Below are 15,620 nucleotides of genomic sequence, written 5' to 3' on the forward strand. Positions count from 1 at the left end.
ACATGACTAAAATACAAAGGATAATGGTTTTATTTATTTCCACTCCAGCAAGCACCATAATTTTAGTGATTTCCATTTACAATAGGGTTAACTCTATCTTGTGACAAGAAATGTGCACCAATTGATTGCCTTCAATTTTTATGGTCTGTCATAACAAAACAGCTAAAATAAATTCATGTGCATATATTAAAGATATTTAAAGAAAAGTCCGTATTACCCTGTGCTCACTAATATCGATTACAAATATCTATTTTAAGGGCCCTCCTATAATCTAAAGACAGACATTAATATCAGGTGTGAATATTCATTATGTACAACAAACATTAATATTTTTCAGCAAAAGATCATTTTAAGGTTTAATAGCAAAACCCCATCAGGTGGTACATCTTTACTGTGCATCTAATGTTTCTGATGATACTTTGTTCCCTCTATTTCCCACGACGTGAACACTCCACAGTGACGGCCAAGATTGTAAAAGGAATGTCTTCCTGGATTTTCTCTGTCTTTCTCTCTCTCAGAACTGCAAAAGTAAAACAAAACAACATCTAAGCCCAAAAACACAAATACAAAAAAAAAAACCAAGACAAAGAAAACTAAACATTTTTCTAAACTGAGTCAGCAAATAATATTAAGAAATAAAAACAACTTACATTTTTGAGGAACTCCTCAGCGACTATGCGAGCCCTGGCATTGACAGACAGTTTCATTTCACTAATTTCCTTGTCGATTTCTTCCATGAAATGAATGACAAAGTCCACCAGTTTATGTTTGTACATCTGTTCTGTGTGGAAGTTGGTAATGAGGAAACTGATATCATAGCCCTGCAAAATGAAAATGGATGGTTTAGGAAGAGCGTTAACAATCTCATCAAAAGTGTACCTGACATGAAGAAAGGGACATGGGTAACAAAAACATGAACCCGAGAAGATAGACGGATTCCTGTTCTTTGCTATTAATCTATTTCCAGAGTGTTTACAAATTATTTGTAGCTAAAAGATTTCCGCTGACTGAGCTGTTCAAGGGGAATTCATGTAATTGCAAAACTGAATTCCTGTCCTTACAATTAATCTGTCACTGACTGCAGTCACTATCATCATCATCTGCTTCATTTCTTACGAGGTTTACAGCTCTAGTGCCAGACTGGTTTATTCAGACTCTGGTTTATTCATGGCTTACTCAGGGGATCTGAAATGTTCCTGGGCAAATTAAGTAAGTTGCCACATAATTTGAATGCGACTGCCCCAATTCATTGCCCACATACCTCCACTGGTTTCCTCCTTAGAATGAAGAAGTTCTCTGCTCTCATCATCATGAAACGCATGAATTTATGACACAGAATCTTCTCAATCTCATCTGCCTGCAAAATCACAATATTCACACAGAGAAGTCAGTCTTGTATTACATACAGGTCTCATTTTTGCATCAATCTTTGGCTTAACTGTTCAGGATCTGAAAACATAATCACAGCTTCCTTGCTGACCTGCTTGACAGCGATGCTGACTCTGACGGAATTGATGGAGCCCTCAATTAGAACTTTTTCCTTGTCGTTTCGACTGATGATAACAGGCTGGAGAAGCAACTCTTTACTACTTCTGAAGGTGGGAGAAACACACAATTCATTTTCCGTACAATTCAAATTGTAAGACAGTTGTATTAAAGCTACAATCAACATCACAAAACTCATCATAGCAGATTTAGTTATCTTGACAGTTCACACCACAATTACAAGTGACCTGTGTCTTGTGTTAAAAACTAAATGGATGCACAAGGAGCATACATGAGCTTCACATTTTTCTATTGAAGACCACAAATTCAAATTCAAAATGGATCAATTGTAATTTTTAGTGTGGGTCATCAAAACAAGTGAATATGATTAGAACAAAAAAAAAATCTAAACTGAAAGTCTTGTAACCTGAATGGAACCTTACACTCACCTCACTTCCACCTCTGGCTTGTTGTGTCTCTCCACTACTTGTGAGGAGAAATTCTCCAGGCAGAGTGCCGCCTGCAGAGTAGCACGCACTGCATTGAGGTACGGGCGTAAGGTTGCCGTCTGAAGAGGGACAGCATGAAAGAACAGACTGTTATCATTCCTGAGGAAAATTGTTGTAATTCACAAACAGATTTAACAGAAGACTTTACAACCTTCTCTGGTTTCTTTTCGCCTGATAGCAGTATCCTTCAGTCCTTCACTGGATTTTTATTAGGTTAAGTACTACTTCACCTGTATAAGCCTGGAATCCAAGGTGTTTTGAACATGACGAGGTGTTTCAATAATTCTGGGTTTACTATATAATGATTACAGATAACAGAGTTGGTGAAGATGAAACTAGATGATGAGATGAAAATTCAGCATTTTAGAAACTGTAATCCGATTGATGCCAGCAAGAATCAACTCATCCACCTTACAATGAGAAATTGCACTTGTAGAATTGTAAACACTATTAATCCATAAACAGTATATTTATTATCTCAGCCACATACTGGTAGTAGGGCCACATATATATTTGTTACATCTTGCGAAGCGGTGATGTATTGTAATTGTCAGTGTTTGTGTGTCCTTCTGTCCGTCCACCAAATATTTTCACAACCATTACAGATAGATGAAAGAAAAAGCACATTACTCTGGCCGCAAATGGGAAGGAAATGACATGATGACTTTGAGGAAACTAAGTAAAGGTCAAATTTCAACTTTTGCAGATTTTTGGAAGGCAGTCACGTGATACCGTACGTGCATTCTATTGGCTGACGACATCCGGAAGTGCGCTCCGTTCCGTGAGTCACGGACTTCCGTGAGACACAGAAGTGCTTTAAACAGTCGATAAGAGTATGGGAAAAGGTAATACAGATAGAAGGTGGTTTAATATCAGTATGGGGAGGGTTCATAAACGTTTAAATTACCGTAAATAATAAGATAAATAGTTCCTCGCTCTATCGCGGAATTTGTTAATCGTGTGGTTCCTGGAACGCATTAACCACGACAATGGCGCTATGTATACCTTTTTTAGGTACACATCTCTGATATCTGATGAGATATAATCACACAACAAAAAGCAACATTTTTAGGAAGCCAGAGGCACAAGAATGTGTAGGTCAGCGTAAAATGTTGAAAGGCGTGCAGCGGGATGTCGCAGTCTCTGATCGCCTTGTTTTAATTTTGACTCTTATTAAATTTTTCGCAATACTGTCAAAATGTTAATACTGTCAAAAAGGTTTTTGCTCTGAACTTGAACCAAGACTTACTCTTACGTAAGAAAATATCAAAATTATTTGACAACTTTTCCAAATGCCTCAAGAACAAACAACGAGACAAACTAGTGTGATCACATGTCCTGCACCAGCGCTCTGTGACAAACGTCATGGGAATCAGTCATTTCACTTACAGTTAATTAATAGACCAGGTCCAGATGAAGCATGTTGGTGTGGATTCTCATGCATTCAGGTTACATTACATCTTGAAAGTTGACTCTGAAGAAACTGGATTTCTCTTTAGGATTTAACTGAATCTATCCAGCTCAGGGGAAGCATCATCGGCTGTGTCAACGTCAGCTGATGTAACAGATGTGGACAGATCCTACTGTCCATCACAGCAGTTCACAGTCCTTATAGAGGAAAAAATCTCACAGCAATCTTAACGACCTCTCTGGCTCCACAACCTCTGTGCCTCCGGGCGTACTACCATTCTTTTAAGTCAATTGTTTTCTATTTTAGTTCTGGATTCGTCCAGCTAACGTTAGCAAGTTAGCTCACCACCACCTTAGCTCGCCCAAAAAAAAGACTAGAAATGAGACGATCTTTTCAACAAACATGGAGTAATAGTCAAGGAGACGTCATACCAATAATATTTCAGTTAATTATCTGATAATTTGCATCTATTTCCAGCACATTTAGATGTATAATTTTTCTTACCATTTCTCAGCTGGTAGAGAGGTGGCTAAAGGCGGAAATAGCTCCACTCGTCAGGCCTCTTCCGGCTAAAACCGGAAATGTAGTTATTACAAATTATGGGCTTGGCCATAAATATTATGAACCAATAGCTCAGACTCCAGTTTATTTCTTTATCAGTTTACTTAGTTCCAACTTTAAGCCAATATTTGCTATTTTATTAGTTTTTCAGCATGCGATGATATACCCACATTTACCTTTTAAACGCGTTTTGGCGTCAAGTTTCTAATTTCGATTTAATTTAATTTTTAATTTGGGCGGCGCAGTGGGTAGCACTGTCGCCTCACAACACGAGTTCCGCTCTGTGCGGAGTTAGCACGCTCTCCCCGTGTCTGCGTGCGTGGTTGTCTGTCTTTGTGTGGCTCCGCGGTGAACTGGCGTCGTGTCCGGAGTGTCCCCCGCCTCACGGCCCTATGCCAGCTGAGATAGGCTCCAGCTCCCCGTGACCCGCTACGGCGGATGAGGTGGCAGAAAATGATTTCATTTATTTAATTTTCAAAATACTCACATTTCTTATTTCGTTTTTCATGTTATCTTCGTGCAGTTTTCAATTAAGTGTGTGGTTTTAATATTTTTACAAATCATTACGTTCTGTTTCCACTTTTATGCATGTGTCATCTTAACCTTTTCATAATAAAAGTGCCTAGTGCCTAAAAGAGTAGGGGTGCCAAAATGTAGATAATTATTGTCTTCCATAACCAAACATTAATAACCTTTTCCAGTTATGTCGTGTGGGAGAGCGGCTGATGAGACTGTCAGGCTTGAATGCGTCTTTCAGAATATCGCAATTCTGTAACTCAGTTAACTCAAACTGGTAAGAAGGCTGGGCTTGCCGACGAAGGGGTTCTTCTCCAGAAACACCCATTGGGTTCTCTGCAGTGAGGTTTTGGGTAGCAGAAGAGATGGATGAAGTTGTGCTTTTTCACTTGTTTCAAAACCAGCGCGAGTTTCACCTCAAATGCATTTATGTGGGAATACATGTCATAAGTGAGTTTCCCCTGACCTTGTAACTGCAAGTTAAGGCTGTTCAGCATTTCTGTCAAATCTGTTAAAAATGCAAGGTGCCATTTCCATTATGGATCGATCAGCTCTGGGACCGCTTTGTCAGGGGGCACTTTTCTGGTACTGTTCCGGGGGCCATGTCAAATGTGGAGGTGGGCCGCATCCGGCCTATGGGCCTTGGTTTGGGGACCACTGCTCTCCTGACAATGTCAGGACAAATGCATTTCATGAGAAAATTTTAGTGATTACTAATTCTGGATATTAGATGTCCCCTTGTTTTATTTTCTAGAGTTACTGTGTGGTCCATGCTAGTTCTGACTTCTGAGGCCATCACCCTCCAGTTCATGATGTTTTAATTTCAGATTTCATGAAAATCTAAAAACTACCATGATATATTTCACTATAAAAGTAGGGCAGTGTCTGGATGCATTAGGAAATTGAGACACATAATGCTAGAGAATTGATATACGTATTCAAGATTTTTATTATTTGACATCCCAATTTTCATTGATAACATTGGCATTGCAGTTTTTTTTCTAAAAGGAGAGTAATACCATAGCTCACAAAGTTGAATATTTTCTGTAAATGGAAAGAGAAAACATCCGATCAGTTCAATCTATTATCCGTTTACCATTTACAGACTGTAATACACAATCCTTTAAAAATAAGACGTACTTAGCCAACCTGAGCTACAAGCAGAAAGAGGGAGAGAGAGAACAGCAATAAAGAAATGACAGAAGACACATGTATGTCGTGTTGGTGACACATATTAGAATTCCATAGAGTTGAACGATGTCTGATTGCAGACCAAACACATACAGCAGTAATGGTAGTAGTGCAAGTAATGTTAAATAAAAGGCAAATATCAATACATCAAGGGATTAATCCATTTTTGTACTGCGACTATATTATTAGCGCTTATTATTGTCATAAAACATTTCTACTGAAGTGTGTGGCAGTTCTAAACCAATTTACACACAACCTGGAAGGGAAGAGGAAGTACATTCACTCCAGTGTTCAATGGATGATCAATGGTTCGATGTCAGGGTAAAGAGGTATAATTTGAAGTTTACCAAAAGGCATATGGTGGGAGACATTGCCCCAAATCAGTCATCCCTACATTAGATTTAAAGGCAAAAAACACAAGTGCAAAAAAAGAAAAACCATTAAGTGTTTCAGATTGGCTTACGAAAGAACATCAGCTAATTAATATATATTTATAAATGTTCAACTGGTTATTTTCTTCACAAGCAAAAGAAGGCAAAGACAAAGAGATTATAAGATACATGGGATGCTGAAATTAGCCCACATCATCTCACATTACAGAGCATCAGCCAGTCCATCTGAGTTCTCAAACGCACTCTTTGAACTTGGTTCCATCTTGCCCACTCGGCATGAGACTTGGGGCCACAATCAGGTAGGGAATATGATGGGTGGGCAGGTCAGGAGATCACTCATGATAGAGTCAACAGACTGAAGTCGAATGGGTGCCATTTTTCTCCAGTGACCTTTGGGTATTTGATTTGCTGTATTATTTCTTGATGATCATCAATGGATTAATGTCTATACTCAAATGGGCCAGGATACATCCATGTGCAGTATACTGCATTAGGGGTTGTGTTGATGGAATGAAACAATGCTGTGGAGGAGGAAGACCAGGAGGGAAGTCCTTTTCTTGGGAGCAAGGTGCAGGTGAAGTAACCAGGTGAGAGGGTGTTACAGGAAACCAGGAGAGAACATGGTCCATGTTGTCCCTTAGCAGCTGCAGCTTTCCGCTGAAGCTTTGGCTCTGTCATTCCTATCCAGTTTAATGGGCTCTGGGAATTCATTATACAACTCCACCTCTGTCTCCTGGCAGACATCAAAGCCGAGAAAATTATTAGCAAAAGTGAGCCAACAAAGTCAGACAATCGAGCTTTAGTCGTCTATCATTCCTGTAAGGACATTACACAAATATTAGCTGTTACTTACTTGTTTGAGGGCATTGCGTGCAATTGTCTGGAATGCCTGTTCTACATTTATGGCTTCTTTAGCACTGGTCTCAAAGTAGGGGATGTTGTTCTTACTCTGACACCAAGCTTGAGACCTTTTAGTGGTTACCTGCACACGAGAAGGAAAGGATTTATCAATATGAGCAGCTGAAATTTACGGTTAAGAAGAAAACTTTAATACAGAGAGGAATCTCAAAGGTTGAGTAGGTGGGATTTAATGGCAGCTACCAACTGAGAACCCCTTATCTCACCCTCACTTTACTGTTTAAAATGGAACAAGAACCAACGCAGTCACAGACTGCAACATCCCAAGACACCCCTGAATTCAAAATTTTACCCTGACCTACTTGCATAGGTCAAAGATCAAAGCTAGTGCTCTGACCTACTTTCATAGATCAAAGCATTAATTTTTTAATTTTTAAAATTTTATATACTGTTATCCCCGAAGGGAAATTAAGAATGCACACTCTAGTTTTTTTTAGTCTTATCAATCACATGCATATTAGTGTGTACAGGCCCCTGTAATTCACACAACCACACACAAAGGGGCCTGTAGGCATGCAAGGGAGGTAGAGTGGCGGGCAGCCCCTTTTTGTGGAGCGCCCAAATGAGCTGCGCCCAAAAATGACACCCGTCATTTTTGGGCGGGAGCGGGGTCGAACCGCCGATCACAGAACATTGGACGACCCGCTCTGCCACCCGCTTTACCACTGAGCCACTGCCGCCCCTTAACTTTCATCTATGTTCTTACACTGGCTTTCTCCCTCGTCTTTCCATCTTATCTGGTTCCTTAATGTACAAAATTTGAAATTTGACCTTGGCATAGTTTTCTCAAGGTCAAGGGCATCATCTTATTTTCATCCCCTATGCCACCCGAGTAATGTGCTTTTTGTTTCATCTTTCTATCTGCAACGGTTGCGAAAGATGTTTGGTGGACTGACGGACGGACACACGAATACTGACAATTACATCGACGCATTGGAGCGGGATGTAAAAAAGACCGTCTCTAGAGACTTTTATGTAATATAAGTTATTGTAGTGGGGTGGTAGTCTTCTTCTAAGGTAGCAGAAACACAACGACTGATTTCCATGTGATTTCAGTCAAGTAAATGCATAGTTATAATATACATTGTGCAATCAAGTTCTTCCATTTCATTACACGCCCTTGAAACAATATTCAATCTATATTTCAGTGAAATGGATGTAAGATCATCATAATGCAAACATAGTTTGGAAAGACTGAATCATGTCGAAGTAAATTAAAAAGTTCCAATGTTTCTCTCCCCGTGGACCCTCCAAAACTCCCCCGCAGACATTTTATGCAGTGTTGCAAAAACTTAATTCATTTTGTAAGAATTATCTACCGACCTGCCTATTCTCCAAGTCAATCTTGTTGCCTAGCACCACAAAAGGAAAGTTCTCAGGATCTCGAGGGCTGGCCTGGATGAGAAACTCATCCCTCCAGCTGTCAAGTGTCTTGAAGGTGTTGGGTGCAGTCACATCAAACACAAGCACACAACAGTCTGCTCCACGGTAGAACGCAACACCCAAAGACTGGAACCTCTCCTGGCCCGCTGTGTCCCAAATCTAGAAAACCACAGAATCAAACAAACAAATAACATTGTTGATTACAGAACACTGCAACAAATGCATCAAAAAGGTACCTTTACAGTTATAGTGTAACTGATGTACCTGCATTGTAACAAGCCGATCGTCCACCATCACCTCCTTAGTCAAGAAGTCTGCTCCTATTGTTGCTTTGTACTGGTTACTAAACTTTTTGTTCACATACTGGTTCATGAGGGAGGTCTTTCCAACACTAAGAGTGGAAAGCAACAGACAGCAGAGTAAAACATACTTTCTGTAGACAGACAATTCAAAACCACTATGTCTCCACCTCTGGATACTGCTGATGAAGATACATACAAACACAGTGTAGTGTGGACACAGTGTAGTTCCGTACCAAGCGGGGGATCAATAAAGCTTTTTTCTATCAAACTATAAACTCTGGGCATTAAAATTAATACTAGTACTCATTTTCTAAAATACACATTTTCTATTTTAAAAGAGTACTTCCTATAACTTAAGAGGAAAACCAACAATAAAAAGCATTTACAATACCTGCATCTTGTATGGGTGGTCAATTTCTCAGTAAGCAATGGAAAACTTTAGTTTAAGTACCGGTACATTTCTTTAAGTTTGCCACTCACTTTAAGCATAAATAAATATTACTTTAAATAAAGACTAAAAACAATAAAATACAGTGAACTTAAACAGCATTATTCCTGTCCAAAAACAAATTTAATCTGATCCCTGATTGGTGCAACTGTTGTAAGACATTTGAAATTTCTGTCAGTTACCACAGAGATGGTCTGTTGCTGAGTGAAAAAAGAATGAGGGACGTAATGTAGGGAATTACTGTAACAAACAGACTAGAAATCAGAAAGATGTGGCAGATTTTCAAAGATTACAGTTTCATTCCATATTTACGATCACAAAGTTAAAGAACTGCTGAAAAACATCAACTGCCCTTAAAATGGTCTTTGAAAAACTCCTCATATTTCACAATCTGAAGTAGGTTGAAAACTGCTATGTTGTACTTATAGGAAACTATAAACAAGGAAATGCATTTACCATCATCAGTGACTCAACTCTGAACAGTCTGGCTTTTAGTTTTTCCACCAAACCAAGGGCATGCTTCTTGGTTCTACCTTGCAGTACTGGTTTTGACAAGAGGAAATGTGCCTTGCTGTGACTCACCCAGAATCTCCCAGAATGATGACTTTCAAGAGCACTTTCTTCCTGGATGTCATCTTTCCACAGTTGCTGAAAGGCCAACACCAAAGTTTAGCACATAGAGAACCCAATGAGCTTCCAAACATTTTCACTGCCACACTCCAACCACATTCCTCCAAATTTCAAATTCAATACAATCAGTGTGTAAAACTAAATCCATTTCTATGCAGAAGGCCCTTCTGGAAAATATTTGTCTAAAGACCTGTCAGCAGGATTGAATTCCGCTGTACAAATAATGCCTGAATGCAGTTCATTCCAGTCATGTGTTCCGTAGGTTTTAGGGCAAATCACAAAGAACATCATTCTTTCTGTTTTGCTCTTGCACTACAGGGTCAAGTTCGCACCCAAATTTGATTCTGACTTATTCATAAATAAGTCAAAACAAATTACAACATTTTTTTGTTTACGAGACAGCTAGTACAGCATGTTTTGATATTTGTGTGACCATGATCAGCCATTAACTGACAAATTATATCAGTCCATTAATATAAAATTACCATATTTGCAAACTGTACATTTAACATGAATTTGAAGCAATGTACAATTCAAAAATATAAACTTGGCAAAATATACAGTATGTTAGTACAGTAATTGTAATTTTGCAATTTTAGGTACCGGTAGATGAATTTTCAGTAATTTAAAATTTCATCAGGTAGTAACAAATTTGTCATATTTGTAAGTAAGTCCAGATTTATTGCCCAACAGGAGAGTGATCTGATTCTGTACAGTTACTTGCTCTCTTTCAAGTTGGTGTGATTTAGAAATACTGTAGTTGCAGCCTAGTGATACCTTATTTAACAATTTTTCGGAACCTGCGGAAAACCCAACAGAAAGATTTCATAAATCCTCTTAATGTTTTTTTTGGAATACATTAAACATTGATTTCATAAAACACACTTTACTGCACAAATTCTTTCTGATCTTTGCAAAACAATTGAGGATCATTGGACCCTCTTAATAATATCTGGCCTCTATTTTTCTTGAGTAATATCGCTACCTTCCTGGATCTCAGCATGGCTTAAAATATGACGTCTTGGTTCCTGAAAATACCTTATATTACAAAATAAACTGCAGGTTCAGTAACATACATAAAAATATCTACATTCCAGAACTGAGAGGTTATGTTAATTACTACTTGTGCAAAGAGACAGAACAAGTTAACATGAGCACTGGTTACACAGGGGACTGCTTTATCTCACTCACACACCCTCACACACATTTGCCAACACAATACAATTTAGTAAGTCTGCTGTGTATGGCAGACAGCAGCTAATGCTGTATGCAGCATTAGCTGCTGTCTGATGGGAATATATTTTGACTACAAGAGCATCTCCCCTGAATACAATTATCTGAGCTGTTAAGTCAAAGTAATATACAGTACAATAGATGACTATTACACCAAAAGTAGCAAAGGTACTTTTGACTATAATAACGAAATTCTGAAACAAAACTATAACATTTCTTCATTGTAGTTGTGGGAGCAAATGATTACTTTCACTATTTTTTGTAGCAAGGATAGAAAAAAACATTAGAAAACCGAATACCGTACATTCACAATTAGATCCTCTGGGAAGTCCTCATACATTGTGTACAATGAGCAAAAGAAATTCTGGGCATACCAATCCACAACTCAAACAAGTTTTTGTTGTAACTTGAATTATGACACCTAAGCCTCACTCAGATTAAAAAGTCCAGACAAAGAGATGAAATACAACCTTGAACCAAATACACAGAACCATGATCACATAAAATAAATCCAAATCCTGCTACCAATGAAACACCGATGCTTAAGTTTTTATCAGGAATTGAAAAAATGCACTTGTACTCATTCTGAATGGATCCAGAACACTTATCCAGTGCCTACCAGACTGCAGTAAAGAGTAGCTGACAGAAGCATGAATAGCAGTAAATAACTAAAGTTGACACAGTCTGACCAGTCACATGATTACAGAAACTTTCTACATGGATCTTGAACCTTTGTAAAACAGCAAGGTAGCACACATTGTTTGCAAAGGGCGACTGTCATTGCTGAGAAGGGGCTCGTTGAAAATCAGTTTAATTAGTTCTCTTCATTCATGAATTAAACAAGATTCTTTGAGTTCAGTCATTTACTAATATTAACTGACATTGTGGTAAGACAAGTTTGAACAAGTGATGACAGACTGCATATATCTTGATAAGCTCAAAATTAAAAAATTCGAGCAAATACAGCACTCTGGAATTTAGCGTACACCTTTCTGCTTAAACTGTCCTTCAGGTTTGGACATAATTAGCTGGGTGCAGATGTAAAGTGTGTCAGTCATTCATCTCTGACACAAACAGTCTCTGGACTATATATAGGTTTGGAAAACAGATTTCCCAATGCTTCATGAAGGGAGGCCATATCAGAGTTCTATGTTCTGTAATGTCTGTCTTCGTTTAGTTCCCATGTGATAAAGAGATCATCCAAAACCTCGGGGTTACCCATAAACCTTAAACTCTCAGAGTATTAATGCCAATAGAAACCGGTGAACAAATTATTCTAAATGTGATAAAATCATTACACTAAAACATATAAGGTGCTCTACAGTAATTTTATAAAATAATGGAAGGGAGTATTTCCCTCACACTAATAAAGCAACATGAAGCAATACTATTTCTATTACTTTACTGTACTATACAGTAAAGTAACAGAAATAGTAGTGCATCAATTGGAAAAACAAATAACTGAGGGAAAGTTTTCTCATGACTCTACAGACCTCAACTATAAAAACAACACAACGTGTACTCCACTACAGCAGAACAAACTAAGGTACACTCTGTGATTAAACATTTGATCAATTTTGTAAGATACCACGTCTGTCAAAAGTTTTACCCACAAAAAGCCCACATAAATATAAGAACACATTCAAATGGTATCCCATTCATAACAACTCATGTAATGGATATGGTGCATTTCTATTTCAGGCTGATATTAATTACAAGTACTTAACATTAAAACTCGAGTATCTTGTTTTTCAGATGAATTGTTTGTGCCCTTCAAAGAAAGGCGTAGCAGTAAAAAAAAATCACAGAGTACAAACATGTCATCCAATAATTTGCACAATTACATAAGATCGACTCTGTCACTCAATTTTGTGTGACATGAGTCACAACCAAAACAAAAACTACCAGGATAACTCAGGACAGGCCAGCATAGCAACACTGTGGTAGAGGTTAAAGGTTATTCATATCGTCTGCTTACAGACAAATTCTCAATTGACAAACTCAAAATTCAACACTTTTAAAAACACATTATCAAAACCCACTTCGTCACTTCATTAGTCAGGAACCGTTGTTTGGAAGTGACACGTTCATCCTCACCCCCTCTTTCTATGTAAATTAGGCCGAACGGGATATTGTCATTTTGAGGTATCATTAGAACTGACGTTTAGATGCTTTGTTCATCCACCTGGTTCTCCTTTCTTGTCACAGCTAGACCAAAGGAATCAAAGTCGGCCTTGTTTTGCCAACCAGCTTCTCAAAAAGACATTACACCACCATTAGCCACTACGGCGCTGGTGTTAATTTGACGCTGGATAACACAATAAGTGAGTATATATTATACATATAAAGAGAAGGTGGACTGAAGAACTTACTTTCAACTTGTAGCACACCGGAGCTGTGACTTCTTGAAGGCTACAGACCAAACTGCGAGCTAACTAGCTATTGTTGCACAGATCAGTCGGCGTTCGTGGCTAACTAGGCGTTCCGTCGGCTAGCTGGCTACCTCGCCGGGACTCAACTCGTTACCAGCGTAATTTGACAATAGCTCCTTCAAAATCTCCAAGAATCACACTCTCTCTGTTATGGAACAGTTACAAATGCCACGCCATAAATTAGTGTGGCACACAGGTTTTTTCGCCAAATGATTCACAAATTTGCCAAAATGCTAAGATGACTGCCTGCCAACGACGCGACTGTCGACATCTAGCCCCACAGCTTCTCGTTCCTCTGTCACTTCCTCTTTCAAAAAAAGGGAGAAACGTCGCGTGCGTCTGACGTCACACGCAGCGAACCAAAAGTTCCGTCAAAGGCGAGTCCACCACTGGCTGAACGATTTGATCTCTAAATCATTTTCTTTGATTTCTTTAATTTTTCTTTTGTTTCCTTGAATGGGCTCCATTAAGTTGTGAAGTCTACTACTTGTTAGCAAAGGAATAACAAAAGAAAAACTTAACTTACTGTGTCTGTTGGTGTATCTAAAACATGTCAAGTAATCGAAGTCTTACATTTTTAAATTCTTTTCGTTTTTTTAATTGAAATGAGTGAGGACCTCAGAATCATGAATGTGCTGAACATTCAGGATCCTTTTTTTTATTGCTGCAGAAGGTAGAGGTTTAAAATTTTTGTGTAATGTACTTTTATGACATGTAAATGTTTAACAAACATTTACATGTCATTCATTTTCCTTTCTTTCATTCATTCATTCATTCATTTTCTATACTACAATTTCCTCTTATGCGGGTCACTGGGGGTTGCTGGGGCCTATCCTAGCAGAGGCCAGGAGACGCTCCAAATGGGTTGCCGGCACATGGCGGAACCACAGGAAAGATGATGCCTTAATACTAACTATGGTGACAGGGTCATACATGTGTTTATGGTTATGTTTATTCTCTCTGTTTATTGTCAGGTACTGAGCAGTCTCTGGATCACAAAGTATCACATAAATGTAAACTTGTTAAAATTAATGAAAGCCTGGATTTGGAGGGTAGAGTTTAAGTACAATGGTAAATCCTGATTGTTGTCCAAATCAATTTGTACTCAAGTAGAACTCTACGTGAAAAGACTGACTTGCAAAAAAATGTCCCTAAAGCCAATATTGGCTTCAGGTCACGTGAGAGGCTTAGTGGAATGAGCTGTGGAAACCCTTCAAGATTGAAAATCCTCGTCACAGAGAGCTGCGTCCATCAACCACTAGAAGGCGCTACCAACTCATTTCGAGTGAATGACGTGAATCGGCGTTCCCAGTTATTAGGTCACATGTATACGTTGCTCCTCAGTCGAGCACTGGCATTGATATAGGGTTCTTCTTCATGCAGCAAAGACTGTGTTCTTGCCCTGTACATAAAAATACAGTTTTACACAAAAATACTGTAATGAACACTGTATGGTTGGTGCACTAGTCTCTAGAAGGAACAGACATCTGAAGAAATATTGGTGTTCCAAAGAAAATGACAAGCTAGAGTGTGTTTATGGAGTGAGAATAGATTTTTCTTCATAGATTATACTAGAAATACTGTATCTGTCAGACAGTTAACTGTCTAATAAAATCACGTATATATACTTATCGTTTTGACTATATTAACACAAGGCAATTAGAAAAAAGTAATTTCATTAATGCCTACTGATTTCAATGATCAAACCAAACACACCTGCAATTTAGCATCTTCTTTTTTGTGACTTATGTATACGTTTCAAATTTTTAGTATTGTATTAATCTTGTTTTTGTATTTTCCTATGGGAGAAATGCCCCATGTGGGACAAATCAAGAACTTAAGTAGAATTTAATTAATCTGAATTTTTTTGGATGCTGTTGATGATGTTGCAAATATGAAGGTGTGAAATCTGTTATAACATGTCCAAAAAAAATTAATTGAACTAAATAAAGTGAATTGTTTCACATTATGAGCTTGTTTTTCTTTACTGATCTTGTCATAGATCTTAACCTGATTTTTGTCCTGATCCATGTTCATTTGTAAGATCATGTCCATGTGTTTGTACTCCTTGTTAGTTGAAGTGTGGCTCTGCAGGATCCTGATGGCTGATGTTTATAGAGGAATTCCTGCCCTTTTGCTCCTATAGAGTGTAAAATGTTTATGGCCTCTTTGGAACTCAGTTTGTCAACACAAATACTGCATCACAAAA

The 15,620-nt window shown here is 38.3% G+C and overlaps 2 protein-coding genes across 2 annotated transcripts; both read right to left on the reverse strand.

Moving 5' to 3' along the window:
• Nucleotides 1-14: 14 nt before the first annotated feature.
• On the reverse strand, nt 15-3,974 carry arpc4 (actin related protein 2/3 complex, subunit 4). The gene is made up of 6 exons (XM_068314536.1): nt 3,910-3,974; nt 1,935-2,053; nt 1,481-1,592; nt 1,262-1,357; nt 651-821; nt 15-520 (listed from the first exon to the last, which is right to left on the reverse strand). Exons 1-6 carry the CDS (start codon nt 3,910-3,912, stop codon nt 515-517), a joined length of 507 nt encoding a protein of 168 aa, XP_068170637.1. The 5' UTR covers nt 3,913-3,974; the 3' UTR covers nt 15-514.
• Nucleotides 3,975-5,407: 1,433 nt separating this feature from the next.
• On the reverse strand, nt 5,408-13,713 carry LOC137595723 (ras-related protein rab7-like). Its single transcript, XM_068315973.1, has 6 exons — nt 13,352-13,713; nt 9,699-9,764; nt 8,631-8,757; nt 8,307-8,525; nt 6,919-7,047; nt 5,408-6,798 (listed from the first exon to the last, which is right to left on the reverse strand). Exons 2-6 carry the CDS (start codon nt 9,749-9,751, stop codon nt 6,703-6,705), a joined length of 624 nt encoding a protein of 207 aa, XP_068172074.1. The 5' UTR covers nt 9,752-9,764; nt 13,352-13,713; the 3' UTR covers nt 5,408-6,702.
• Between the last annotated feature and the right edge of the window lie 1,907 nt (nt 13,714-15,620).

The sequence above is a fragment of the Antennarius striatus genome, chromosome 5 (genome assembly GCF_040054535.1).
Source record: "Antennarius striatus isolate MH-2024 chromosome 5, ASM4005453v1, whole genome shotgun sequence".
NCBI classification, from domain to species: domain Eukaryota; kingdom Metazoa; phylum Chordata; class Actinopteri; order Lophiiformes; family Antennariidae; genus Antennarius; species Antennarius striatus.